Raw genomic sequence first — 27,170 nt, 5'->3', positions numbered from 1 at the left:
GATGGTCTTTAAGAACACTAGCCACATATTCTGAAGAATGTTCCTCATCCCCTAATACAGTCAGGCTTTCTGCATCTGTATTTATCTTTGCAGTGGAGTGAATACATGTTACCATTAATAGTAAGAAAAACTTTTCTCTCTGCAGGCTGTCCCCTTACTTACTTATTACCATTCATTGCTGGAGATTGCATTATAAAGTAGTTCTTTATTTTTAATTTTAATTTTAAATTTTTTTTTATTAGAGAGAGAGAGCAGGGTAGAAAGGCAGAGGGAGAGAGAATCTTAAGCAAGCTCCATGGTCAGTGTGGAACCTGATGCAGGGCTTGATCCCATGGCCCTGTGATCATGACCTGATTTGAAATCAAGAGTCAGACACTCTTGTGACTGAGCCACCTAGATGCCCCTATAAAGTAATTCTTAAAAGTAAATGTTGCTTTGCCCAAAGAATCGTTGTGATTAAGGGCTATGTTTTTGACCAAAGACTTAATATATTAAGTATAATAAGTATTAAGAATAAAAATATATTACAGATTGATGTACCTCAAAAACAAACCTTTGTAATGATTTAAATGAGGAAAATCAAATTCCAAGTCATAGAATTTTAGGTCTTAGAAGGGATGTTGAGAGATAGTCCAGCCTGGTTGTTTCCCAGCCACATTGCAGATCATATTAACCTGTGGAGCTTTTGCAATGCAGATCCCAGGGCCCTACTTCTGTGGATTTGGAATCTGGTGGAGCTGTAAGTTAGGTGGAGGAGGAAAAAGCATTGACAATTCCCAATTAAAATACTTAAAAGGGCTAGGCTTTAGAAATTGGGAACACCAGCTTGGGGTGGTGTTTGGGGGTGGAGGTGGGGAAGGGGCTATTATTCATAGTCCTTCTCCTAGAGTTTTAAAAGGGGAGCAGTTTCTCCTGATTCCCCACTAAGAGGTGATGTACAAAAGAAAAATGTGAAAGGGGGCAGTTCAGATGCCTGATATCGTGTTGGGACTGTTTGTGGGTTTCTGTTTATCAGCTGCTATCCTTTTCACACCTCCTTCTGCTGCCTGAGGAAATGGTGTAGAGAAGTGAGAAATGAGTACTGATTAGTACTGACTGGGACAGAGAAATGCTGAACCTTGAAAAACTAAAAACCACTGGGAAATTGTCATTTTGCAATTTTATAGGAGGCATTTGCTGGGGAATTTCAGACATTCAGTTTTCTTTTTTTTTTTTTTTTTTTTAATTTTTTTTAACGTTTATTTATTTTTGAGGCAGAGAGAGACAGAGCATGAATAGGGGAGGGGCAGAGAGAGAGGGAGACACAGAATCTGAAACAGGCTCCAGGCTCTGAGCTGTCAGCACAGAGCCCGATGCGGGGCTCGAACTCACGGCCTGTGAGATCATGACCTGAGCCGAAGTCGGACACTTAACCGACTGAGCCACCCAGGCGCCCCATTCAGTTTTCTAAAAAAGGATTTATTCTAAAATTTATAATGTAGTACATGTTTTTCTAGGGGGTAGATCTGCCTCCTTATTAATCCTTTTCTCATCCCAACACAATATCAATGGACTTTTCCTGAGTGGGAGGCATCCTCATAGAAGATTTTATGTAATGAATAATAGGGAAAAGTATCCAGACATTTTCTAGAAAGGTTTTAATTGTCTATACGAAATTTTCCTTATTCATTATACTAAACACAATGCCTAATCCAGAGTAATCGGGTCTCCCTCAAAACAGGAGGTAGGTAGTGCTTAATCTTCTATAGATTAATGAATAGAAATCTAGAATTCAGTCTTCTAATGAGAGATATAGTAACTAAGCATTTTAATTTTTATCTAAAGTATTTTTCTGTTTGTCTTCCCTTTGGTAATAATGAGAAGTAGCTATGGTAAAATTTCATGAATAAAAAATTAGGTTTCAATGAAAGTTAGTATCAGTTGAAGAGGATGTATTAGGGTACCAAGATAATGGTTTCCTGTTGACAAGAAGTGTCAAGCAGCCAGGGATATTTCAGAGCCATTGACTTTTTTTTGTTTTAATTCAGCAATGGATGCAATATCTGTGATGAATTTTGGTTCTGTAGGTTTGTACTGCTTCAGTTTAAAGCTATGGTGGGCTTGGTAGGCTTGCTTTTGGCTTTGTACAAGCAAGGGAAACTAACTAAAAGAAATAAGTGAATTTCTCCTTTCTCATTTATGTTCCATATATATTCTACATTGATTTATTTAAAATTAGGTTTTGAAATTAAAAATTATACTGACGTTTCTCTGTGTCCTTCCTTTCTTCCTTAATCTATGCAAATGGCCTGGTTCCTTAGTAAAAGCAGGTGAGGGGTCCAAATCAGCATTTTTGTTAGAAAAAAATTATAGAAAATTCAAGGGTTGAGCAACATCAATTTTGCTGAAATAATTGGGAAATTCCAAAAATATATTACTATTATTAAATATGTTACTTACTGCTAAATAGCTCCATACTAATTCAAAAGAGAAGTATTTTGTATTCTACATAGCCAAACTAATGTCATTTATTTTCAATTCTGGCACAGATTCTGTGGCTTAATGAAAATCACTTAACCTTTCTTTGCTTTTGAGTCTTCAAGCAAGTAGGAATATAATGGGTTGATAATCATCAACCTTACTCATATAATTACTCTACAGGATATCCAAGAATGTCAGATTACCTTAAAATGGTTGTACAAATAATAAATAATTGTGTACTCCCCTCAATCACTTATTTATTAATTTGCAAGTTATTACCTTTGCTTCCTTAAAGAATAAAGTTTGTGCAATGGCTAATTTACATAATTTTCTATTTAAATGCATGTAATTAATGGTAGCAACATTAGAAAATAATTAATGCTAATAATTTAGAGAAATACAGTTTTCTTAAATCTTTTTTCTACGTAATGCAGTTTACACATAATAATCTTTCAGTTGGTCCATTAATAACGTAATTATTCTAAATAGTTTTATGACTTTACAGAGGTCCTTCTTTGAAGGATGATTGGGCTTCTATTTGAAGTCAACCACACTTTCCTGTATAATTGCCTTTAGCAGTCTGCTTTCACCAAAGATGGAATGCTTCCGTTTTCTCGATGCCTGGTCTGCTTGACTTAGCTGAGTTACTCCAGCATTTCTCCTGTATACCTGAAGCAATGCTCTTAGGAGGGACCTCCTTTCAACTCTTCAATGTAATTCACACTTCAAGTATGCCCACCTTGGATATGTTAACACCCTGACACTCACAGGCTCACATGCAATCACAGGTTTGGGCACCCACAAAAGCAGAGCCAGGTGTGCACAACCCTGGAGATTCTGGGCAGGTTGTATCTTCACTGATTCTTGTTGAGCACCTTTTTGCACATATAAGCACTTTTATGTAACTCATCTGTGTTTCAGTTGAAGTTGCAAGTAGTGCATGTCCGTTGTTCACACTTAACCAAATGGGGCGTGCGCCACAGGTAATGTTAAATCTCTAAACCAAAGTAGCACAACCGTTTTCTCATAGATCTACCTTCTGTGTGGCACTTTCTCAACCGTTTCTCCTCAAATCTAGCCAAGCCCATTAGTACTTAGAAAGTTTAGCAGTATAGGCGAAGAGGAAAAGAATTAGAGGCTAGAGAAGAAACAACAGGGTGGAGATTGACTTTGATCAGTGGTTTTCAAACTGTATTCCACAGAAGGGTAAATTGGAGCCAGGCCAGTAGGATGACTCCTGCTGGCCAGTAGGAGCAAGGGGGTTCCAACTGCTTCAGCCAAATACTGATTTTGAATTGGGGGTATCCTTGATTTAGGGATTTTGAAAGGCTTTTCTTGTCCTCTGCAGTATTTTTGTTTTGTCAAAATGTATTGATTTAATCCATTAATAAGCTTGGTAGAGCTAGAGGTGGTGAGAAATGAAGAAGTGTGTGTGTGTGTGTGTGTGTGTGGTGTGTGTGTGTAAGGTATGGTGTAATAGCTTCTATTGTAGAATAGGTAAGCCCAAATTAGTTGTTCCTGAGAAGTTAAAACAAAATTTTTATCCCCCTCCCAAATGCCCATGAAATTGCAGATGTTTGTTTTCCATCTTTAAATCTATAACTTATTTTTTCTGTGATTTATAGATTAATCTTTTGATACTTTAGAGATGAAGACCACTATAAATATATCATGTGAAATACTGAAAGAATAAACAAACAAACAAAATATTCCCGGAGACCACACAAGGATAAGTAGGGCTGATAGGTAATAGCAAAAAAAAAAAAAAAAAAAAAAAAAAAAAAAAAAAAAAAAAAAAAAAAGAATATAATTATTGGGGTGAATTATTAAGTAGCTTCCTCGAATTGAATTAGAATTGATTTTGTTAACAATATATTTAAAATGGAACTGAAAATTAAAAAAGAAATTACTTGAAGTCAGTAACATTTCTATAGATTAATTTAAGAGTTTAAACAGTATTTAACTAGCATATACAGCTTTCCACTTTAGATTGTTGTATTTGGAACATAATATTTGCCTGGCTGAAATGATTCAGATCAATGGTTTTCAAACTCTGTTTCTTGGAGGTTTCTTAGAAATGCCTTAGGGGCCAGCATGTGGGGCAAAGGAAACAAAGCAGGCGGGATTCCTGGCTCCCTTGTTTCAACCCAGGCAACCTCACATTTATCTCTTTTGTACGTCAAGAGTTCTGCTTAGGATTTCAATTAAAAGGAATTCTATTGCTGAAGAGAAACAAAAAAACTCTGAAAACCCCTGGCATGGATCAAGCCCTACTCCTAGCAAGGGGCCGACTCCTAGAATCTCTTCCACACAGAATCTAAATTGCACATTTTTGCAAACAAATTTGAATATCAATGTTTGAAACTATGTATGAACGTTAATGAACACGTGTATGATGTGAATCTTTCTGGGTGTCTTCACTTTTGCCCATACCCATTAAAAAATTATTTATCTCATGCTTACTGCTGAGGATGCTAAACAAAATAAGGGATTCTTACTGTTAAGGCACTTTGGGGCAAATAAACATTATGTGATGAGAAACACAATGACAATGCAGCATGTGTGTAAATCCATGCTCAGTGGTAATGGGAAGGGAATGCTTAGAGAGTAAGGAGGCATAGAAGAAGTGGTACTTGAGATATTTTTTAATTAAAAAAACAATAAGTTGGGGCGCCTGGGTGGCGCAGTCGGTTAAGCGTCCGACTTCAGCCAGGTCACGATCTCGCGGTCCGTGAGTTCCAGCCCCGCGTCGGGCTCTGGGCTGATGGCTCGGAGCCTGGAGCCTGTTTCCGATTCTGTGTCTCCCTCTCTCTCTGCCCCTCCCCCGTTCATGCTCTGTCTCTCTCTGTCCCAGAAATAAATAAAAACGTTGAAAAAAAATTTTTGATAAAAAAACAATAAGTTAAAAAATTTTAATTAGCATTCCTTGTGGGATATTTTTAAATTATAAGAGTAATTCGTTTCCATTGTAACAAATTTTAAGTTGAGTTTGCAAGGACAAATGGGAGTTTGTTGGGTACAAGAGATGGGAATGGCCATGGTGTGATGGCGGTTCTATGTCAAGCAGTCAGGGGCTGCTCCATGTAGGGACAAGATATACTGATGGTCTTTTGGGCCACACTAAGGAACTTGAAACTTAATTTGCATGTAGGTGTAAGGAAATCATGAAATGTGTGTTGTTTGAATGACGTAACCAGATTTGTGTCTTAGAATGTGCACAGCGGATTATGAGGGAGCAAGAATAAGACTAAGGAGACAGTTCAGCTCAGTTGTAAAGATCAAGTGAGAAATGGTGATGGCTTCAACCAGGTTAGCAACACAGGTGGGGAAGAAGAGGACGGATTCAAAGGAGATTGAGGAGAATCATCAAGGGTTCCCAAGATTGGGATGTGGGGACTGAAGGAGAAGGAAGGGTTGATGATGACTTCTACATCTTAACTAGTGCAGTTGGGTGGATGGCCAGTGTCATTCCCTGGGACAGAGATACGAGAGCACAGATTTGGCACAGTGAATGAAGATGGATATGTATGTTGTTCTGTGTGAGTGGGTATGTATGTTCTAGACCTGGATCTGAAAGTGTACAGGTTACAAGCACAAGCCTGGAATCCCTGTGTTCACATCTTTATCCACCACTTCTTAGCTCTGTAGCCTTGGACTTCTAAAGCCTGTTTCCTCGTCTCTAAGTTGGAGAAAATAATACCCACCTCCTAGGGTTGTTGTGAGGTAGAATGTAGCATTTAGTAGGAACTTTATGAATGTTACCAAATATTATTATTTATTTTCCTCAGACCTCAGGTTCCTCATCCGTAAACTCATGAGGGTGTGCTGGGTTAGATGATTTCTGGGGCCCTTTTTAACTATAAAGTTTTTCATTCTAGTATGTCTGCTGTCTGTTTACAAGTGTATAGACAAACACAGTTTTACTCAAAAATGTCAATCATTTCTAGGAACTTGCCACATCAGACTCAGATTCCCCAACAGCAGACTACAGGTAAGTACTAAAAGTAATAATGTCATGATGTTTATGTATGAGGTTAACAGATTAAAAGAGAATTATAGTACTATATAATTTATGAAGCTTTAGCTTCACCAAGTAAGGCAAAACAGTTGTGTCATTCCTTAATCAGAGTTTGAACCTCAGAATAATAGCTGAGATTATTGCATAGATTGGCATCAGAGTGATAAACACTGGGTAAATGATCTTAGAGCAAAAGCATCCATGGAGGTCCTGTCTAATTAAGGAAGACTGAATAAAATCCCCTTCCTTCAGTGAAGCTCCCTATTCTTCCCCTTGGTATGAAAGATTCTTAGCTTGGATGCATCCAGGATTTGTCTCAGTAAGTGAGCAGCTTGAAACTGACTCTTACAAAAGGAAACCATTGTGACTAATCATTGAGGCTTCAGGGGGATAAATGAGAAATGGTTGGCCTGGTTTTAATGCCACTTTAAAAAGCTGTTATAACATGACCAGTGACAACAAGATGGCAGACGATTCTCCCTTGACTATTCTATTTCCCTAAGACTTGCTTTCTTTAAGTTTATTTCTTTCAAGTGTCCCTAAAAAATTTCCACAGCCAATTATTTCATTCATCTCAGCACTGAGTAGATAACTTATTCATGATTGTCTTCTAATTAGTGGTTGATTCCTAGTTCTAATTGCCAGGCAACCAGTCATGCCTTTTGTAGCTCTTTTGGAGAAGCAAGAGAAGTTTTAAAAATGTAAGTTGGATGTGGAATTCTGAGTATGCATAGTGTTATTATGGTAGGGAAGCTATTAAGTAAGTCTCTTAAAAACTTTAGGCACGTATAGAAATTTATTGGATGTTTTTCTTCAAAAATTATTTTCTCTATTACTGCTTTCGGGAATTTAAGGAGATTTTCGTTTGACAACTTTTCAAAGATTTGAGGCAAGTATAATAAAGTTGTTCATCAGATTTTAATTACGAGATAATGTTTATTAGAATTTTCTCCCACCATTTTGACCACTTGTTTTAATTAAATGCTAACATGTCTCAACAAAGATGTTCAATATATTGATGTGGTGGTGCTACTGTGTAAGCATTCAGGAGATTGATGAAGGAACAAACTTAGTTATAAATATGTGTTACCTAAAGAGCAAAGCAAAAAATGAATCCCTATTAACACTAATTGCATGGCCTTTTTTTTTTTTAAGAAAAAAACTTTTAAGGGACTGTTTCTACATTTTCCTCATTAAATTCTTAAACTTCTAACTCCTCTAAGATGTCTTTCCTCTGATTCTTCATTATTTAATGCAGGGAGTGAGTAGAAGGGAGACCGTTTCTAGTAGAACAGTAAATAATTTACCTGTGTATTTTAAAAACCCAGGTAAATTTTACTTATTCCTCCATTAGAGAAAATAAGGAAACCTAAGTAGATGATATTAGAGAGAGATATTTGATAGTTGTATAGATTTTTAGCAAGTAGTCTTGTTAGTATGCTATATTTTAGTAACAGGCAGTATTTCCAACTACAGGGACAATTTGTGTCTGAGCAAATGGGATAAAAGCCAAAGAATTTCCCTAGGGGAATTTTAGGCTGTTCAACCCAATTTTCTAGATTTTTTTCTAAAATAGATTTTGGGGAGCAGGTATTTTGCTTGAGTCAAGGAAGCTTTGATCTCTTTTTTAGTTAATACTCTAGCCTATTACCTTCTTGTTTTCTTATATTTTTTCTGTAATTTGGAGCACATTATTGACTAAAGTGCACTATCTCCTCTTGGTTGTTTTCTTCTTGTCATTGCTGTTTTCAGTGAGTCCCCAAAGTATCTAAGTGCTAAAGGGAGAGAGACCACCCTAGCATTTTTTATAATTATGATGGATGGTTGTGTTTCCGCCTCTGCTAAATGCATGATCAAATAGAGTTATGCCTCCCAGAGAGAGGAGCTAAATGGGCAGCTTACATTCCTTATTCCCATTCTGTTCATTTGAATGAAAAAATAGTTTGTTTCTCAATTTCTGAGTTATTCTGCTCTGTATGTACATCCATGGATTTAGTGCTATTTATGTATTTTCATGGGTTCAACAGCTTTTCTGTCACTCCTTCCTGCTTATCCTGGTACCACAAAGAGGCAGCCACATTTGTGATTATTATTATTGTGTAGTAATAATCTGCCATTTCCAAGTATCTCAAAGCATGAAGTGAGGTCATAGTTTTCTTTACGAATATAATTTAAGCACAGGGTTTGTTTGTCTCTTGGATACTGGGTAATTTTATCTGTAGCTTCTTACATGGAATTTGTTAGGGAAGAGTATATTTTGAAGTTTGTTTTATTTAGTTGTGTGTGTGCTTCTTGTTGTTTTTTTTTTTTTTTTTTTAAATGATCACCAAAAGTTTCAGAAATGAACTAGCTGCTGGTGTTGTAATCCTGGACTTAAGCACTAGCTGGGATAATAGAGCAGTTACAAGCTGACAATAGCATTGCCTTTTGGAGGAGGCCCAAGCCATTAGGTTTGATGCCCCTTTAGGTTTTCTCATTTTCTTTGCCCTTCCAACCCACACAATATTTTCTAAAAAGTCACGATTAAAAGGTACAGTCATACATCCCGCAGTCAACCTCATTCTTTTTGTTTATTGTGGGAGGAATTTTCAGACCATACCTTTTGAGAAGTACAAACCATTATAGTTTGGGCCCAAGAAAGAAAGGATTAATTTAGAATTTTTCCTTTTTTTTAAAAAAAAAGAAAAGAAGAACCTATGGCAGAGATATAATGCAACATAATTATTTTAGATTATGTTAAGAAGATAGAAAATTACTCCTGCTCATAATATGTTTTGCTCGAAATCTAAAAGTGTCCATGCCCTGACTAACTCGTGCCTATGCTCATTCTTACACTTTGCAGGTAAATGGTATCCCTGAAGAAAGAAAACTAACTGAAGCAATGAATTTGTAATCAGACAATATAGCAGTTCTATCTTATTTCTTCTCTTTCCCAATAATGCATGAGCTTTTCTGGCATATGGTGTGCATGTCGACAGTATTAAGTATGTACCAAATAACACAATATAACTTTCATTTTACTAATGTATTTTTTTTGTACTTAAAGCATTTTTGACAATTTGTAAAACATTGATGACTTTATATTTGTTACAATAAAAAGTTACCTTTAAAATAAATATTATTAATGAAGCTTAATGTCTGGTGAAATTTATTTCAGAAAATACTCGATTGCCTCCTGTATAGTTGGCATCCTCTGTTGCTTGGAAGAGGTTCAATGTTTGTATCCTTGTGGCAAGATTTAATCTGTTCTTTTAGATACTACTTCTTGAAGTGCGTTAAGGTAGACCTGGTTTTATGGATTATGGATCTGATGATACCTCGTTTATGAAGGATGGTCCAGGCTGCATAATTACCTGTTTCCATAATTATATATTTGGTTTTGGAAGCAAGCTGGGAGCTGTTACTCAAAAGAGATAGTTACTTGCTCTTGGTGACATGAATTAGCTCCAAAACCCTGAGCCCCCACTGTGATAACACTACTTTCAAGGCTTTCCTCATACCATGGTGGTCTGCTTCATGTGTTGGACACTATTGGATCAATGTGGTTATCAGACCACCTCATGGGGCCACTTTTGTTGCAGACTAGACCAGCTACAAAACCTTCTCCTCCTCTTCTCTGAGCGGAGGCCGCTGTGAGGATTGGGAAATGCAGTTGGAGTTAGCATTGGTTTTTGCACTGATCATATTAAGGAATTGCATGGGATAAAAATTGGCCAGCATTCCACAAATTGTTGATAATTGCTTAATCTCTGCAGTTCCTTCTGAAAAAATGGTCTTGTCTCTGACTTAATATTTTGATGGGAAGAAAGAGTTAAAATAATTTCCCAGTGGTCACTACTAACTTAATAGTCCTTACTTTATGGGTCAAAAAAGATGGGGATTCTGCCACATGCTGAGGATTTCTATCCCAACTAAACACCCTTGTAGTGGGCAAATGAGTATATGGTAAATTTGGGATCTTAATGGTGACCTTAAATTAGACCACCTTTTTCAGTTGGCCACAGTAAGCCCGTGCCCCCACCAAAATAACTGCAGTGGTTATCAGTACCCTCAGGAATTCCAGAAAACTCAGATCTGGATTCCAAATGTCCCCTAAAAGTCTGTAAATTTTCCTTTTTCCAAGGTATAGTCACCTAATAAATTATGATCTTTCTTTGGGAATGTTCATATCTATAAGTCTACACTGATGATAAAAAAGAATATTAGGCAAAAATGTTTAGGCTAAATGTGAGGCTACGAGACTATTCAGAAAATAATTTAAAAACAACATCCAAGACCAGAGCCTCCAAATACAAAAATAGCAAGTAGGTGGGGTGTGTGACTTCTGGGATCAATGAAGGATCCAGGATTAGAGCTCTCACTTCCTATGTCCTGACTGTCCTGAATTGATGGAGGAATAAAAACATTGCAACAAGCCATTTTCAGATGGAGTAGCTTCACAAATTTGCATTTTGGAATTTTCTGTACAACATCCTTACTAGCTGCTTATATATTGCATTATTTATTTGCTTAGTTATTGCCCAATGTATTAAAATGAATCAAGTCATGCTCTGAGAATATGGTGGTAAGCCAAACAAAGCACAGGCCCTGCCCTCATGGAATTTGCATTGTAGTAGAAAAGACAGATTAATCAAGTCATCATACAAATAAATGTCAAGTTGTAATTGTAATAAATACTTTGAAGGAAAATAATTGATGGTATAAAAAGTTAGAGGGACTTGACCTTGTGAGCAAGGTCAGAGGTTTCCTAAGGAAGCTTGTACTATCAAAAGGATGAATATAAATTCATAAGATAAAGTGGAGTAAGAAAGAATATTTGAGATGGAGAAAAGAGAGTAACTGAATTCTTTTGGGAGAAGAGATCCTAGTGAATACAAAATTCTACAAGAAAGTTCAATGCAGTTGGAGTAGGGACAATAGGAAGAAGATGTTGGGGAAGTGTGCAAGGTGAGATCCAAAAGATAGGTAGGACCAAACCATGCATGACTTGAAGGCAGAAAAGTAAATTCTGAAGAATTTTAAGAAGGAAGGCTGTGATGTGGTCATATCTTGCCTTTTTATACAATCAATCCAGCTATACTACAGAGTAGATGGGTTGGGTGGGTATGGATAGGTCTGTTGTAAACACAATTGGAGAAATAACTGTGATCAGGATAGTGGTGCAAAAGGTGGTAAGAAATGGACAGATTCAAGAACTATTTAGAAGGTAAAAAGCAGTTGGTACATTGATACTTTAGTAATAGTGTTAAGTGAAGGAAAGGGGCTAATTCTGATGACGGGGTTTTGTTTGTCAAATGATGGTGCTGTCCATCATGGATAGAGCTAACATTGAGGAAAATAATGAGTTCAATTTTAGGCAAAGTGAACATGAAGTACCTTTAGAAAGCCAAGCAAAATAGGCAGTTGAATCTATGAATTTGAAGGTCAAAGTAGAGGTCTGAACTGAGGATACAATTGGTAAGTCATCTGGATCTCGGTAGTCAGTATAGTTGGGAAATTTGATGAGAAAACTGGTCCTCAGTGTATCACCTGAATGTTCCCAGGTCAGCTCAAGTTTGTGTGACAGCTATTCCTCCAGTAGCTAGCAGAAGGATAAAGTATATAAAGTTGGGTATTTGCGAGAATCTAATTTATACACATTTCACAGAATTAAAATATAATATTATGATTTTTGTAGACATCTCACTACTTTATTAATAAATCTTACATTTTTAACCCACAAGGGTTCCTATGGTCAGATCATCCCACTTTACATTCAGTTAATAGAGTGCAGGTCATCTTAAGTAATTAACCAAACATCAGAAGTGTAATTAACATGGTCCAGGACAGCACAGAACATCTATATCAGTCTTCCTTACACAATAATCATGAAAACTGAATAAAGTTCTTTCACATGTACAAAAAACTGTCATGGGCTGGTTTACACTTTTACAACAGTTTTAAAATTAACTGGATAAAGAAATGATGCAGACATTTTAATCCAGTGCTATAGGTAGGCTCACAGATCATCTCATCTGTGGTCAGATCATCTCACTTTACATGAAGTTCATCTTAAGTAATTAACCACGTAGTTTTCATACTGGTGTTTATATTTGTAAAACTGGGGCGGCCATGGGGAGGTGCTGCTTGGATCTTCCTTCAGGAAAGAATTTGCCATTCAGCTGCAAAAAGGGCAGTCAACTCCCAGCTCCCAGCTATTAGCACCTTCAGGATCTGCCTTGGCCTTTGAACAGAGGAACAGTTTTCCCGGGCAGCCACCCTCCAGCCATGGCTGAACATGGTATCAGCACCAGGGCCTAGGACTCCTCTATTGGGAAATCTTTACTCTGGAATTTCATGGTAGGTTGGCTGAGACCCTCAGGTTTGCGTTGCAGTTGGATGACCTCCTTGCCCAATCCTGCTTCCTCTCCACTTGCTTTCCTTTTAGAGAGGTCAGATCTCCATCATGGACTGGAGATTTCCCTTCGATTCAAAATAATAATGGGGCGCCTGAGTGGTTCAGTCAGTCAAGCATCTGGCTCTTGATTTCAGCTCAGGTCATGATATCACAGTACGTGAGTTCCAGCCCCATGTAGGGCTCTTCTCAGAGCCTGCTTTGGATTCTCTATCTCCCTCTCTCTCTGCCCCTCATGCATTGTATCTCTCTCCCTCTCTCAAATAAATGTTAAAAAAATATATTAATAAAGACTGATTAGAGCTCCATTACAAATATAGAATATAAATCTATGTGTCCTATGATCTTAAAAGTGGATTTTATTGAATCAGAAATCTGTTCACTAGTGCCACCTCAGTAACTAGTGTGTTGTCTGCTTTTGCACCACTTTCAAACAATATGTAATTCTTTTCTAATCAACTGGGAATCAAATTGATCGCTCATGTAGAACAAATTCACAAAAGGCAGCAATACAACAGAAATACTGAATTAGTTGGTTTCCCCCAAAACAGGTCATATATTTGGGGATGATCCCAGGAAGCCAGACCATGGAAGCAGAAAGATTGAGGTTAGGAGGTTTTGAAGGAAAACCAACAAAGAGTATGTCGTTGATCTGGCTATTATTCTGGAAAGAAGAACTCTGTTCTCCTGGGGCGTCATCTAATGAACTATATAGAATACACCTCAAAATTTTCCTTCAAAGTGATAAGAGTTTTAGACTTTCATCCACAGACTCATCATCCTGCAGCTGACTTGCTCCAGGGGGGCATCAACTCCCCTGCATTTCTGGGCTTTGGCTGTGAGTGGGCAGAACAAGATCCTGGGGCTCTGGAGAAAACCCTGGGGCAGGGAAGCTGAGAGATGCTATGGAAACTTGAGGTGAGAAAAGAAAGCTACATGAGCTACCAGCAGGATATCTTGATCAAGCAAGGGATGCTGCTGAATTTTGCACCACATCATTGCTATAAATTGTTAAAAGGCAGTTACTATCATCTGAACTTATTAGATGACATTTCAGTTTGCAGTGGGATGAAATCATTGACACACAACCTGTAAGTCAGCTTGTGATAAACATGAGATTCATACACAAAGGAGAATTTCTTGATGAGTTTTTTGCTCTATACTGAAAACTCAATGCGATGAGAGGATGGATTTTCATTTGGGGAAAGATTATTTTGTGAGCTGTGTTGATGTGACAAAAATATCCCTGAGATCACAGTAGCTTAACACAATAAAAGTGCCGTTCACTCATATCATAGTCCAGTGCAATGAGGTCAGTCTTTCTCCATCTTGTATGCTATATGATCTGGAACACGTGGTATCCAGGATTTCTATGGGAAAGGAAATGAGAGCTGAAGGGTCACATGAGATATTTTTCAGAGCTGGGCTTTAAAACCGCTTCCCTCACTTTCATCTATACTCTATTATCTGGTAATGCTATGGTCTCCAAAAGGTATTGCTGTGGATGCTGTCTTCCTGTGTACTTAGGAGGAGGAAATGGTGTGGGAAACGTGAGCATTGTTTTGCCACAAATGTGGACTGGGCAAAACATATGATTAGTGATTATGGACTAATAGAAGTGTATATAACAATGGAGGACAAAATTACACAAATAAGTAGTTCTATCATCCCCAATGACCTACATTGTGAGTTAGAACTTTCAACTGGAAATAAAAACAACAACAACTACTACTACAAAGAAACAGACTGGATATAATAATAGAACTAGATAAATTTTAGAGAAATATTGCATTAAATTCTGGTCGAAAAATATATGATTATCGGTTCACAATCCCTTATCTGCAATTCCCAAATCCAAAGATTTCAATTTCCTTGAAAATTCATAGCAAATCAATCTAATGGTAGAATATGACCCGAACAAAAAGGAGACTTATTTTATCTTTCTTGATCCCACTTGGTGTGATGCTTTGCTATAGAAACATTAACATTTCATTACATGATACTGTCTTTACCCTACTGAGTATGTTACATAACATAAGGAACATATATTGATTACATTTATAAAATCTGAATACAACTGAATACCAAAATATACATGGTCTTCAGAATTTCCAGTAATGTACTGTGGGCTTATACTACTAATTTGATAAATATTATGTTTAAATTTTTATTATGTTTCTACAATAAACTTCTTCTTATTACCTAAATTTGGGGTTCCATGTGTATTCCTAAAGCAAATGAAGTGGTAAAATAATGAGAAAATATTGAGACAAGCTGGTCTAAGAGAATAATATAATACATCTCCTAGTTCTATCCACTGAGAGGACCTAAGAGCAATAATACCTCACAAACCCTAGCACTCAAATTTTGGTTTCTAGGAGCCAAGTCTCCTTGAGGAAACCGCTAATGTCAGGGCTGCGGAATAGAAGGCACTGATGAGCCCAGAACGTCTTCTTGCACCAGAAGGTAGGAAAAAGAATAATGGAAATTTATCAAAAGAATTCAAGAGCCAGCTAGAAGGGGCTCAGCTCACAGTGGCCAGATATGGGACAATTTGATTAACAAAATATAGTAATGTATTATAATCTCTAGATTAAATAAGATCCCTGAAACTATAGTGATACAAATGAATGTATGAATGAATGAATGAATGAATGAAAAGTGCTTCCTTATGGTAGAATGCCAACTGATGCAAACGATATGATGAAATCATTTTGCAACCACCACAGAAATAACTGTTTCACACAAGAATCATATGTAATTATATGGAAACCAAGATCTGGGAGCTAGATATTCTAGGGTGTCATTGCTTCTAAGTCATCCAATGGACAGAGACAGAGCTATAAAATATATAGATGTATGGGATGCCTGGGTGGCTCAGTTGGTTGCAGGTCCAACTTCACCTTGGGTCATGGTCTTGCAGTTCGTGAGTTTGAGCCCCACATCGGGCTCTGTGCTAACAAACAGCTCAGAGCCTGAAGCCTGCTTCAGATTCTGTATCTCTCTCTCTCATGTTCTCCTGCTCTCTGTCTCTCAAAAATTATGTCTCTCTCTCTCCTGTATCTCTCTCTCCCTCCCCTGCTCATGCTCTGCCTCTCTCTGTCTCTCAAAAATTAATAAATGTTAAAATATATATATATATAAAATATAAATATAAAATATAAAAAATATATGTATAGACAGATGTATATGTGTAAGTATACATCCTCTGTCTCTATAATAAAATAGGATATTTACATAGCCTCAAAGTATCTCCCTACAATGTAATAATTACTATGTTAGTTTCCTATGGCTGCTGCAGTAAAGTACCATAATCTGGGTGGCCTCATAGTCCTAGAAGCTAGTAATCTGGAATCAATGCATAAGCAGGGCAACCTCAGGGGAGAATCTTTCCTTTTTTCTTCCTCATTTCTGGTGGTTTGATGGCAATCCTTGGCATTCCTTGCCTTGCAGTGGCAGACCTTCAGCCTCTGCCTCTGTGATCACATGGCATTCTCCCCTTTCGTGTCTGTGTCTCTGTGTCTTTCTCCTCTTCTTAAAAAGACAGCAGTCAAATTGGATTGAGGACTCACCCTGTCCCAGTATGACATTTTAACTAATTACATCTACAGTAACTCTATTTCCAAATTAGTTCACGTTCTGAGGGACTAGAAGTTAGGACTTCATCATATCCTTCCCCACTCCCCATGTTTCATAGGTTTATTGCCAAACTGCTTTCAAGAAGGTAATATCAATTTTCATCCTAACTTATGCAAAGACAGTTTGGTAAAGATGACAAAAATAGTAATATTCATTCCTGGTACTAGTTCTAATCAATATTTCTTTGATTACCACTGAGGTTAAACACTTTTTCCCCATAATGTTCTGGCCATCTTTTTTTTACTCCAGTAAAAATAAATAAATAAAATAACATTAAATTTATCATTTAAACCATATTTAAGTATACATACGAATGTTAAATACATTCACATTGTTGTGCAACAGGTCTCTAGAACTTTTTCATCTTGCAAAATTGAACCCATTATACAGTAATATACATTGTATATACCCATTAAACACTAATTTATCCTCCCCCTTTCCCCAGCCCTTGGCAACCATCTTTCGACTTTCTGTTTCTATGACTTTGACTACTTACTTTAGATACTTTATATGAGGGAAATCATACAGTAGCTGTCCTTCTATGACTGGCTTATTTCACTTAGCATAATGTCTTTGAGGTTCAACCATATTATAGCTTGTGACAGGATTTCCTTCCTATTTATGGTGGTATAATATTTAATTGTATGTCTATATCACATTTTCTTTATCCATTCATCTATTAATGGACATTTAGGTTGCTTCCACCTCTTGGCTATTATAAGTGATGGGGCAATGAACATGGGTGTGCAAATATCTATTTGAGATATCTATTTGATCACCATATCTTAGTACTGGCATAGGAGAAAACACTTTACTGTGAAGATACCTGGAAAACACCACTTTGACCAAATGATCAAAGTTACCATCACCAGTAATGGGACAAACTGATACATGTGCCTCCTGATATGATGTGCCAATAAGAACCGCCATATCTGTGATATTCCTGCTGAAAATGCACATCCTGAATCTAAATCTGACAATATAAAACTTAGAGACATTCTACAAACTAATTGGCCTTACTCTTCAAAACTATCAAACTCATGGAGATACAGACTGAGTAACTCTAGATTTAAAGAGACTTAAATGACATTACAACCAAATGCAATGTGTGATATGGGACTGGAATTCCCAGCTCTTTTAGAAAATAAATTGCATTGGGGCGCCTGGGTGGCTCAGTTGGTTAAGCATCCAACTTCGACTCGGGTCATGATCCCACGGTTTGTGAGTTTGAGCCCCGCATCGGGCTCTGTGCTGACAGCTCAGAGCCTGGAGCCTGCTTCGGAATCTGTGTCTCCCTTTCTCTCTGCCCCTCCCCTGCTCACACTCTGTCTCAGTCTCTCTCAAAAATAAATAAACATACAACAAAAAAGAAAATCAATTGTATAGATAGAGAGATGAATGGCTATATGGACAGAAATGATAAAGCAAGTGTGGTAAAATATTAACATTTCGTAAATTTGAGTATATGGGAACAGTTGCACTATATTTAAAACTTTGCAAATCTGAAATTAGTGTCAAAATAAAAATTCTTAGAAATAGCAAGCTCACTAAAATATGAAGAATGGTTAAAAAGGCATGAGATTAATGCAGAGCAAAGAAGAGCAACTGTTTAGGAATGTGACAGGAAAGAAGAAATAGAAGTGTTTGCCTTTGAGAAATATTTTGTACACAGAACTGATAGGGTTTGCTGATTGAAAATGTGGGGAAAGGAGGAATCAAGATGACTTCCAGAGTTATAACCTTAGTTCCTGGGTACATTTTTGATCCATTTACTGAGTTTGAGAAGGTTGGGCACAGAATGCTTCTAAGTCAAGAGTTTAGTTTTGAACTTTTTTTCTGGTGGCAAAAGCTGTCTCTTACTAGGGCAGCAAGCAGGGTAGCTGTGCCGTCTCAGGAATTTTCACTGCCATGTGCCAAATTTTTGTGTATGTAAGTTTGTGGCAAGCTTCTAAAACAAATCGTATTGGTTACAGCAGTAGTATTAGTAAAATGTTAACTGGCATGTATACTAACGCTTGGTAATGTCTGTATCAGTGCAAAGTGTTCAAAGGTCTGCCATGGATAAAGATAATGAAGTTCAGGGGTCTTATTTCAGGTGAATGTGTAACATAGGGCTATCTTAGACAAACCTGAAGAAGAACAAACACGTTTCAAAGGTAAATAGAATTATGCCCTAATTTATTTGTGTTGATAGCTCATCTCTGAAAATCATTGGAAAATTAAAATGAGTAATTAAAATTGCTTTCTCTTTGTGTTCAGAGGTTGAATGTTGACATCATGAGCTCCCAGGCCAAGCCAAGAAATCAGGGTCATTGAAAGAGAAGAGCTCTTTATTGATTGTCCATGGAATTTCTAGTGAGACATAGCAATGTACATTGATGCCACATCTTGATAGATGATAATCATAGATTAGATGCATAAGGTCTTTGTTAAAAGAGCTCAGATCTGTCATGTCCACAAAGTGCATCAGAGTGACTCACAAGCCTATAAAGTCTATTTTGTTAAGAAATGCCAAGTGCCTAAAAATAAAAAATGAGATGGGAGAAACTAAGAAAACTTAGTTTCCTCTGAGTTTATCTCATTTAATTAGGGTGGCATGGACACATTCTCATAGCATGGCAGAAACACAAAAGAGACTATAACTCAATCATGCAAGAGATTACCAGACAATGTGCACCTTCTTTCAAGCCATTCTTTGTGACACATTTGCTGATGTCCCATTAGTCAAAGCAAGGAAACTGGCTGAGTCCTAAATTGGAGTGGGAGAAGAATATAAGATTACAGGGCAGACTATGAATATGGGGTAGTTATTAATGGAGCCATTAATGCAATCGACCTACCACAGTCTACACTCTGGTCCTGATTATTTATGTTCTTTCCACCTGCAGAATACACTAACCCCCTTTCAAGACTCCAAATTCTCATTCAAACATGGCAACACACTTAAAATACTTCTTATGATCTTCTCTTTGGATGTGGCTTCTTCTGATATGGAGACACACACTGAAACTGTGAGTAACTTGCCCCGCTCCCAAAACTCAACATAAAATGGTGAGACACGGATTTGATAAATACAATAGATATTTCTTTTTAAACAGGAAAGCCTTGGAGACATATAGCAGTCATTGATTTGTTTTCAATTGCTGTAAATCAGAAATATCATGAAAATAAAAATGATCACACAATGTATCAAAGACCTGAACTTAAATCTAAAATTATAAACTCTTTGAAATATAGATAAAAATGGACTTCATCAAAATTAAGAACCTTTGTGCACCAAAAGACACTGTCTAAAGGATGAAAAGATAACCTGCAGAATGGGAGAAGACATTTGCAAATTATATGCCATAGGGGTTAATACCCCAAATTTGTAAAGCACCCCTACAACGTAACAACAAAAAAGCCAAACAGCACAATTCAAAGTCGTCAAAGGACTTGAACAGACCAGTCTCCAAAGAAGAAATACAAATGAGAAGTAAGCATATGAAAAGATGAAAATACATCTTCAATATTTTAAAATATTTGATATTTAGGGGTGCCTGAGTGGCTCAGTTCGTTGAGTGTCTGACTTGGACTCAGGTCATGATCTCATGGTTCGTAGGTTCGAGGCCCACATTGGATTCTGCTGTCAGCGCAGAGCCTGCTTCAGATCCACCCCCTCTCTCTGCACCTCTCCCACTGTGTGCTCTCTCTCTCCCTCAAAAATAAATAAACATTAGGGGCGCCTGGGTGGCGCAGTCGGTTAAGCGTCCGACTTCAGCCAGGTCACGATCTCACGGTCCGGGAGTTCGAGCCCCGCGTCGGGCTCTGGGCTGATGGCTCGGAGCCTGGAGCCTGTTTCCGATTCTGTGTCTCCCTCTCTCTCTGCCCCTCCCCCGTTCATGCTCTGTCTCTCTCTGTCCCAAAAATAAATAAACGTTGAAAAAAAAAATAAATAAATAAATAAACATTAAAAATAAAATAAGATATTTAATGTTATATTTTTATATTTTAAATATTATAAAATCTATTATGTCAATATGTTAATTGACCTGAGAAGAAAAATGAGATGATCATCTCCACGGAAGCTAAAGAGTCATTTGATAAAATTTTCAATTCCAGTTTTGACCTCCAAAATACTCTAAAAATGCACATTAGATGGCTACTTCTTTTTTTTTTTTAAATTTTTTTTCAACATTTATTTATTTTTTGGGACAGAGAGAGACAGAGCATGAACGGGGGAGGGGCAGAGAGAGAGGGAGACACAGAATCGGAAGCAGGCTCCAGGTTCTGAGCCATCAGCCCAGAGCCCGACGCGGGGCTCGAACTCACGGACCGCGAGATCGTGACCTGGCTGAAGTCGGACGCTTAACCGACTGCGCCACCCAGGCGCCCCAGATGGCTACTTCTTAATATGACATATCCAGCCAGCCTTGTGGAACACTAGAGGCACTCTGACTAAATCAGGAATATCTTACTTGAAGGACCATGACAAGAAAACATAGAAACAACAAGAAATAGACATCAACATAAGGTAATAAAGGTAGAAAATAATAAAGGAGGAGGTTGAACTATCAATATTTAAAGATGATATGGTTGTATACCTGAAAACCCTAAAGAATCAGCCCAAGTGTTTCAAATGAGTAATAAAAAATTCCCTAAGATAGAGCGGATGTAGATTTAATATAGAGACATCTCCATATACAAGCAATTATTAGAAGCTACTACGATAGAAAAGATCCTACTTTGAATAGCAGTCAAAAAGAGAAAACATCCAAGAATGAACTTAACTGGAACAGAGCAAGTCTTATATGAATAAAGACTTTAATGTGCCACTAACTAATATAAAAGACAACTTATACAAATGGAAAGACACATAATACTTTTGGACCCAAACCATAACCAAAGGATCTCATTTATCCTAAATTAATTTATGAAGTTAATCTGATTCCAATATAGATACTAATAGGGGTTTTTTTTTGGGGGGGGACATATAAGCTGATTCTGAATTTCACTTGGAAAAACAAACAAACAAACAAACAAACAAACAAGAATAGCTAAAAAAAATCTCTGATTAAAAAAAGAGCAATAGGGTACTTTCACTAGACATAAAACCGACTTATAGCATTATGAAATAATATAACATATGAGAAAAACCTCTGTAATTAGAACTGTGGGAGGCTGTTGCTTGACAACCTGTTGATTCAGAGTAAAAAGTACATAAATTGTCCCATACAAATGAATTAATTTAGTATGTGCTATAGGTTGTATGTAAAGTCAATGATGGAAAAGGTGGACTCTTTAATAAATTGTATTGGCAATAGGTAGTCATTTGAAACAGAATTAAGTTGGATCCCTACCTCACATCATAAGGTATAGGAAAAAAAAAAACACAAGTGATTTCTTTTATTACTTTGGAGTGAGGAAATCTCTAACTATGCAAAAACTATTCAAAACCCAGAAGTCATAAAAGAAAAGATTGACAAAATCTCTCTGTGTATAGAAAACTTCTACAAAGCAAACACCATAAACAAAGCAAAAGACAGACTGAGAAAAAGTATGTGTATCTTATATCATAGACACAGGGCTAATCTCCCAAACATGTAAAGAATTCTTCAGAGTTGATAAGAAAAAGACCAATAACAGATAAATGGACAGACAGTATAAGCAGAGTGTTCACAGAAACGGAAGTATGAATTGCTTTTAAATATATGGCAGGATGCAAGTGGATACACTGTTGAGGGTGTGGGGTTGTAGGAGATAAGCGCTACTGCTTTGCTAGTCAGGAATATAAATTGCTGGGGTCCCTAAGGAGAATAACCGTGCTGAAATACCAAATTAAAAATGCATATACCTTATGGCCCAGTAATTCCTCATCTGGGAACTTACACACATATTCATATTGGTGGAAAATGATGTATACGTAAAGCAATTCACTGTATTATTTGTAATAGTAATTGTTTGGAACTAATTAAGAAGGGAATGGTGGATCAATACCAGTGAGAATCAGTGAGGGGCTGCGGATTGATGTTGGGACACTGATGCCGTATAACACTATGGTAACAAAGAACGGGGGAAATTATGTATTGATAGGGATTTCCCTACCCATTTCTTTGTACTATATAAAGGAACTTTGTAAGAATACATGAAAAGCTAGTTAAGTACAAGCTACAAGTAGTTGTCACCAGAATTAGGTAGATGAAGAACTGTGGAGGAAAAACAAAAGTTTTCACTCTCTGCCTTTAATATTTTTTGATTTTTGAACCATCAGAGTTTATTTCCTATTCAAAAACAAACACAGAAAAAGAATTATAGTAAGGCAGTTGACCTTGAAAGAGGAAAGTAGAGGACACGGGCTGGCGCCAGTATACATTCCTATTTCTGTTATCTCCACATATCTCCCCTGGCATTTTAAAGATGACCAGAATGCTGAGAGAGAGGCTTACCAATCCTCTGGTGTCTTCTTTCTCATCTCCCCTTATAACTCCATTGGTATTTTCAAGGCTAGCACCTTGCCAAAAAAGAAGCGTACACATGCTTCATGCGGGAAGTGATGGACCCTTGCAATTTTGTTCCAATAATATGCCTGTTTCTTTTGACATGTACCCCATTGGATAATATTAGAACTCTGAAAAAAAAGAATTAAAGATAACTACTGGAATGGTAAAAGCAGGGGATATAAGGTTTAAATTGGTAGAAAAATAAACACTGGATGATTGCAACATTTTAGAAAAATAAATCACAACAATAAAGAGGAGTAATATAAAATGGGATGGAAATAGTAAGACTAAAAATTACAGTTAGCAGAAAAAAAATATGACAATGTAAAACTCCCTCTGGCAAAATCTGGACTACAGCTATTTTGGTTGTTTGATTTCAAGTTCCAACGTAAACCCAAGCTGACAGGGGACCTAGGGTGAGGGAAACATTTTCTCCCCATATTGAAAACTGGAAGAACCATCAGAGCTCCACACCACCACCAGCTCCTGGGCAGTAAGATGCCCCTGCGGTTGGGGTGTGGCAGGGGTGGGGTGGGGTGGGGGGAGAGGCTTGGAATTTGCTCTTAATCACAGACAGATGGACTATCGAGGACCCACATTTCTGCTCCATACAACACAGAGTCAATAATTTTGTACCATGAAATGTTTAAGGAAGGCATAACAGAAGCCCACCACTCACATTAAAAAAAACAATGGAAAAATGAAAAACTCAATAAAGCTCCCATCAAATGACCAGCTCTGAGCAATGTTGCTTCCTGACGTACCTTCCAAGTTAAACTATTTATGTAACGTAGCCCAAGGTAATGGAATGAAGTGATGTAGTAGATGGAATTATAAACCATAAACCAGCCATAAATTGGAGAGAATCTTGCTTTTTAAAAAAATTGTAAGACTTCTTTATATAAGGATAGTAAAAGTAGATCTATTAGTTTTTAAAGTATTTTCTTTCAATTTGCCATTTAATTTATTTATGACATTTCTTTTGACCAAGAGAAATATTTCTTTTTCATAAATATTACCATCATATGCATTTTGCTTTCCTCCTTTGTTTATGTTTAAGCTATTTTCTCTGTATCAGAGATTAGAAAAAAACCAAATTGCATGTCCCCCTCCTTTCCTCGTTTAGTTAAAATTCTATGTTCACTATTATTATGAATTCTCATATATACAAATGACTCTATTCCCAGTTTTTTCTTCTGGTCTCTTGATGTAGTACATGAATTTAATTGTAAATTTCTGGGTTTCTTTATTATTATTATTATTATTACCTTTAGATAAACTTTTTTTTTAAGTTTATTTACTCATTTTGAGAGAGACAGAGACAGCACAAGCGGGGGAGGGGCAGAGAGAGAGGGAGAGAGAAACCGAAGCAGGCTCCGAGCTGTCAACCGAGAGCCCGATGTGGGGCTCGAACTCACGAAACGTGGGATCATGACCTGAGCTGAAACTGAGAGTCTGATGCTCAACTGACTGAGCCTCCCAGGTGCCCCTTTATTATTATTTATTATTGAATGCAAATACTTCCCTCATCATTCTTTGCGGCAGCTGTGGAGGTGAGCTCAGCTCTCAATACAAAAAACTCAACTGTGAGGTCCAGCATGCAAGACAAAAAGTCACCATTTTGGAAGCAGTAAATGCTCCTGATCAGCACTAGAAGGAAGGAAGGGCTGCTCTTACACAATGACAAATGGAAAGAATATGTGTGGAACTGAGGTAATCCACTTGGGTTGTGGTCACTACTCCGTTGTCCTCCTGGGACTGTAAATGAATGAGTGCATCAACCTCTGCCTAATGAGTATGATTACCAACAGCTCAGTGACCCATCCAGAAGGAGAGTGTGGATCAACCACAACTCTAGGTAAGCCAGCAAAAGTTGCACAGATAAGGGCAAAGGGAGTTTAGAATTGATAGTGGAGGACAGAGATAGGACCATCAGTTGTGTCCTGGAGGCTAACTGCGCACACAGGGACTGTAGCCTGTCTTATTGACCTCGCTTTTTAAAATTTACCTTCAGAGGGGCACCTGAGTGGCTCATTTGGTTAAGCGTCCGACTCTTGGTTTTGGCTCAGGTCATGATCTCACGGTTCCTGAGTTTGAGCCCCGCATCGGGCTTTGCACTGACAGCGTGGAACCTGGTTGGGATTCTATCCCTCTCCTTCTCTCTCTGTGCCTCTCCAACTTGTGGTCTCTCGGTCTCTCTCTCTCTCTCTGTCTCTCTCTCTCAAAATAAACTTAAAAAAAAATAAATATTGTTTTTCAATATAAAGAAATGAAAATAAAATTTACCTTCAGAAAAAGCGGCCCATGGAAAGCATGTAGGACAAAAGTGTGGACGTGGATTTGTGCGCCACAGCAGGGCAGATTGTGACGGTTGTGCGCATGCCCTGTTCACATCTCCCGTGCAGAGAACCTGATGTGAAGAACGTAACAGGCAGTCTGTGGATACCACGCTATGGCATCTGCCTCACTGTTCAGCTCGAGGTCTGGATATTCCTCGGCTACACCCAGCCAACAAGAAGCAGGGCAGCGGCCAATTACCCAGGCTGTCCCTCTCTGATGCAGGACTCCTCTGACTGGATAATCTTTTCTCTGGGGCATCTCACGGCCTGCTGAGACTTTCTCGGAGTTTCATGCACACGGAAGCTCCTCTTACCCAAATTTCCACCCTTTTCTCTCCCTTTCACAGGTGTCCCAAATGCATCATGGTGTGAGGGAAAGAGAGTCATCAAAATGACTAATAAATTTTGACCTCAAGCATTTTTATGTAAAAAAAAAAAAAAAAAAAAAGATCTTCAGTCAAAATAGAAGACAAATGACAACAGGGGGGGAGTATTTGCAACATTAGACAAGTGGTTATCATCTTCATTTTACAAAGAATGCCTGAAGGTTGCCAAGAAAAAGATAAGCCTTTAAGTTACATATAGAGAAAAGAAATAAATAGACATTTTACTTAGAACAAAATCAAAAACTGAAAATAACTAATTATGACCCGATTCTCCTATTAGCCCACCCAAACAATTACCTTCCCTCAAAGAATTCCTTAGCTGTGTATGAGAAGGTCTCAGAGCTGAAATATTATCTCCTCAGAGAGACCTGATCCGACCTTTGCATGGAAGAGGCCTCTGTAACAATGCCTGCTTTTAGGAAATGAAGAAAAGGGGATAAAGAGGAGGAGGAAATATAATTTCCTTTTTTCCCCCACAACATTAGATGTTTGTTGTTTTATTGTTTTTCTTGCTTAAAAACAAATATAGCATACAATATATGCTGTTTTGCACTTATTTGTTTGAGTGTAGTCGATATACAATGTTACATTAGTTTCAGGATAACCTCGTATCCAACAGTCTACCTAACAATGCCTCTGAGTTCCATGCTCCTTCTTTCCATCCACTTTTGTGCTAAGGGTCACTGCTCACTTTGTCATAGATCACAGATTGGGGATTTATGGGTTAGACACACCTAAAGATAACCCTGCTATTTCTCCCAGCCCTCTCTGTATAGGGTGGGGTTACCTTTATTCTCCTTCCCAGCATCATCATATGTTACGGTGTCTCAAATTTTTACAAAGGACCAGGAAAACTAAAGTCACAAGAAACAGGAATTTTCTTGAATCATCCAACATCCTCCGGATTACAGGGAAAAGGGAGCCGTTGAGACCACATTCTAATGAGGAAAGAGCCTCTGATTCAAGGTCTAATTTATAAAGCCACTCACTGGGCCTAGATGGTCTCAGAGCAGGATCATGATGGTGGGTGGTAAAAAGCAAGTGTCCACAGATGTGGTCACTGCCCTGTGCCTAGAGCAAATGTGTACCAACAGCTTGAGTCTTTGGCCTGGCATCTGGTCCTCAGAGCAGTAACCTCTGAAAAGGAAACAAAATTGTCAGTTAGGGAAGGAACCAGCACTGATACCACTAGAATTGTTGGTAATCTTTTTTTTTTTTTACACACACAGGCACACAGTGTGAATGGGGGAGAGGCAGAGAGAGAGAGAGAATCCCAAGCAGGCTCTGCACTGTCGGCACAGAGCCCGACGTGGGGCTCAAACTCATGAACCATGAGATCATGACCTGAGCTGAAATCAAGAGTCGGACGCTTAACCAAATGAGCCACCTAGGCACCCCTGATTGTTTGGTAATCTTAAAAAAAAAATGAGGAAACAGCATTGGCGGAGCAGGAAG

General features: G+C 37.8%; 1 protein-coding gene and 1 long non-coding RNA gene across 6 annotated transcripts in view; one reads left to right on the top strand and one right to left on the bottom strand.

The window, feature by feature from the left end:
• Positions 1-9,607, top strand: part of SGCE (sarcoglycan epsilon) — a 70,100-nt gene extending 60,493 nt beyond the window's left edge. For 3 of the 5 annotated variants that reach the window (XM_030307973.1, XM_030307969.1, XM_030307968.1), the window contains 2 exons: positions 6,408-6,451; positions 7,333-7,979. In XM_030307973.1, the coding sequence (XP_030163833.1) occupies positions 6,408-6,451; positions 7,333-7,400 (112 nt within the window). In that variant the 3' untranslated portion in view covers positions 7,401-7,979. Of the gene's footprint in view, positions 1-6,407; positions 6,452-7,332; positions 7,980-9,320 lie in introns of those variants that run through there. The other 2 variants (XM_030307970.1, XM_030307976.1) reach the window with 2 other exon arrangements.
• Positions 9,608-13,099: 3,492 nt separating this feature from the next.
• Positions 13,100-26,925, bottom strand: LOC115508914. Its single transcript, XR_003967163.2, has 5 exons — positions 26,705-26,925; positions 25,277-25,400; positions 22,937-23,118; positions 19,175-19,260; positions 13,100-14,242 (listed from the first exon to the last, which is right to left on the bottom strand). It is a non-coding gene; the product is annotated as an uncharacterized LOC115508914 (long non-coding RNA).
• Positions 26,926-27,170: the final 245 nt, after the last annotated feature.

The sequence above is a fragment of the Lynx canadensis genome, chromosome A2, assembly GCF_007474595.2.
Source record: "Lynx canadensis isolate LIC74 chromosome A2, mLynCan4.pri.v2, whole genome shotgun sequence".
NCBI classification, from domain to species: Eukaryota; Metazoa; Chordata; class Mammalia; order Carnivora; family Felidae; genus Lynx; species Lynx canadensis.
The sequence above is the reverse complement of the archived record's forward strand: the minus strand, read 5'-3'. Positions and strand labels throughout refer to the sequence as shown.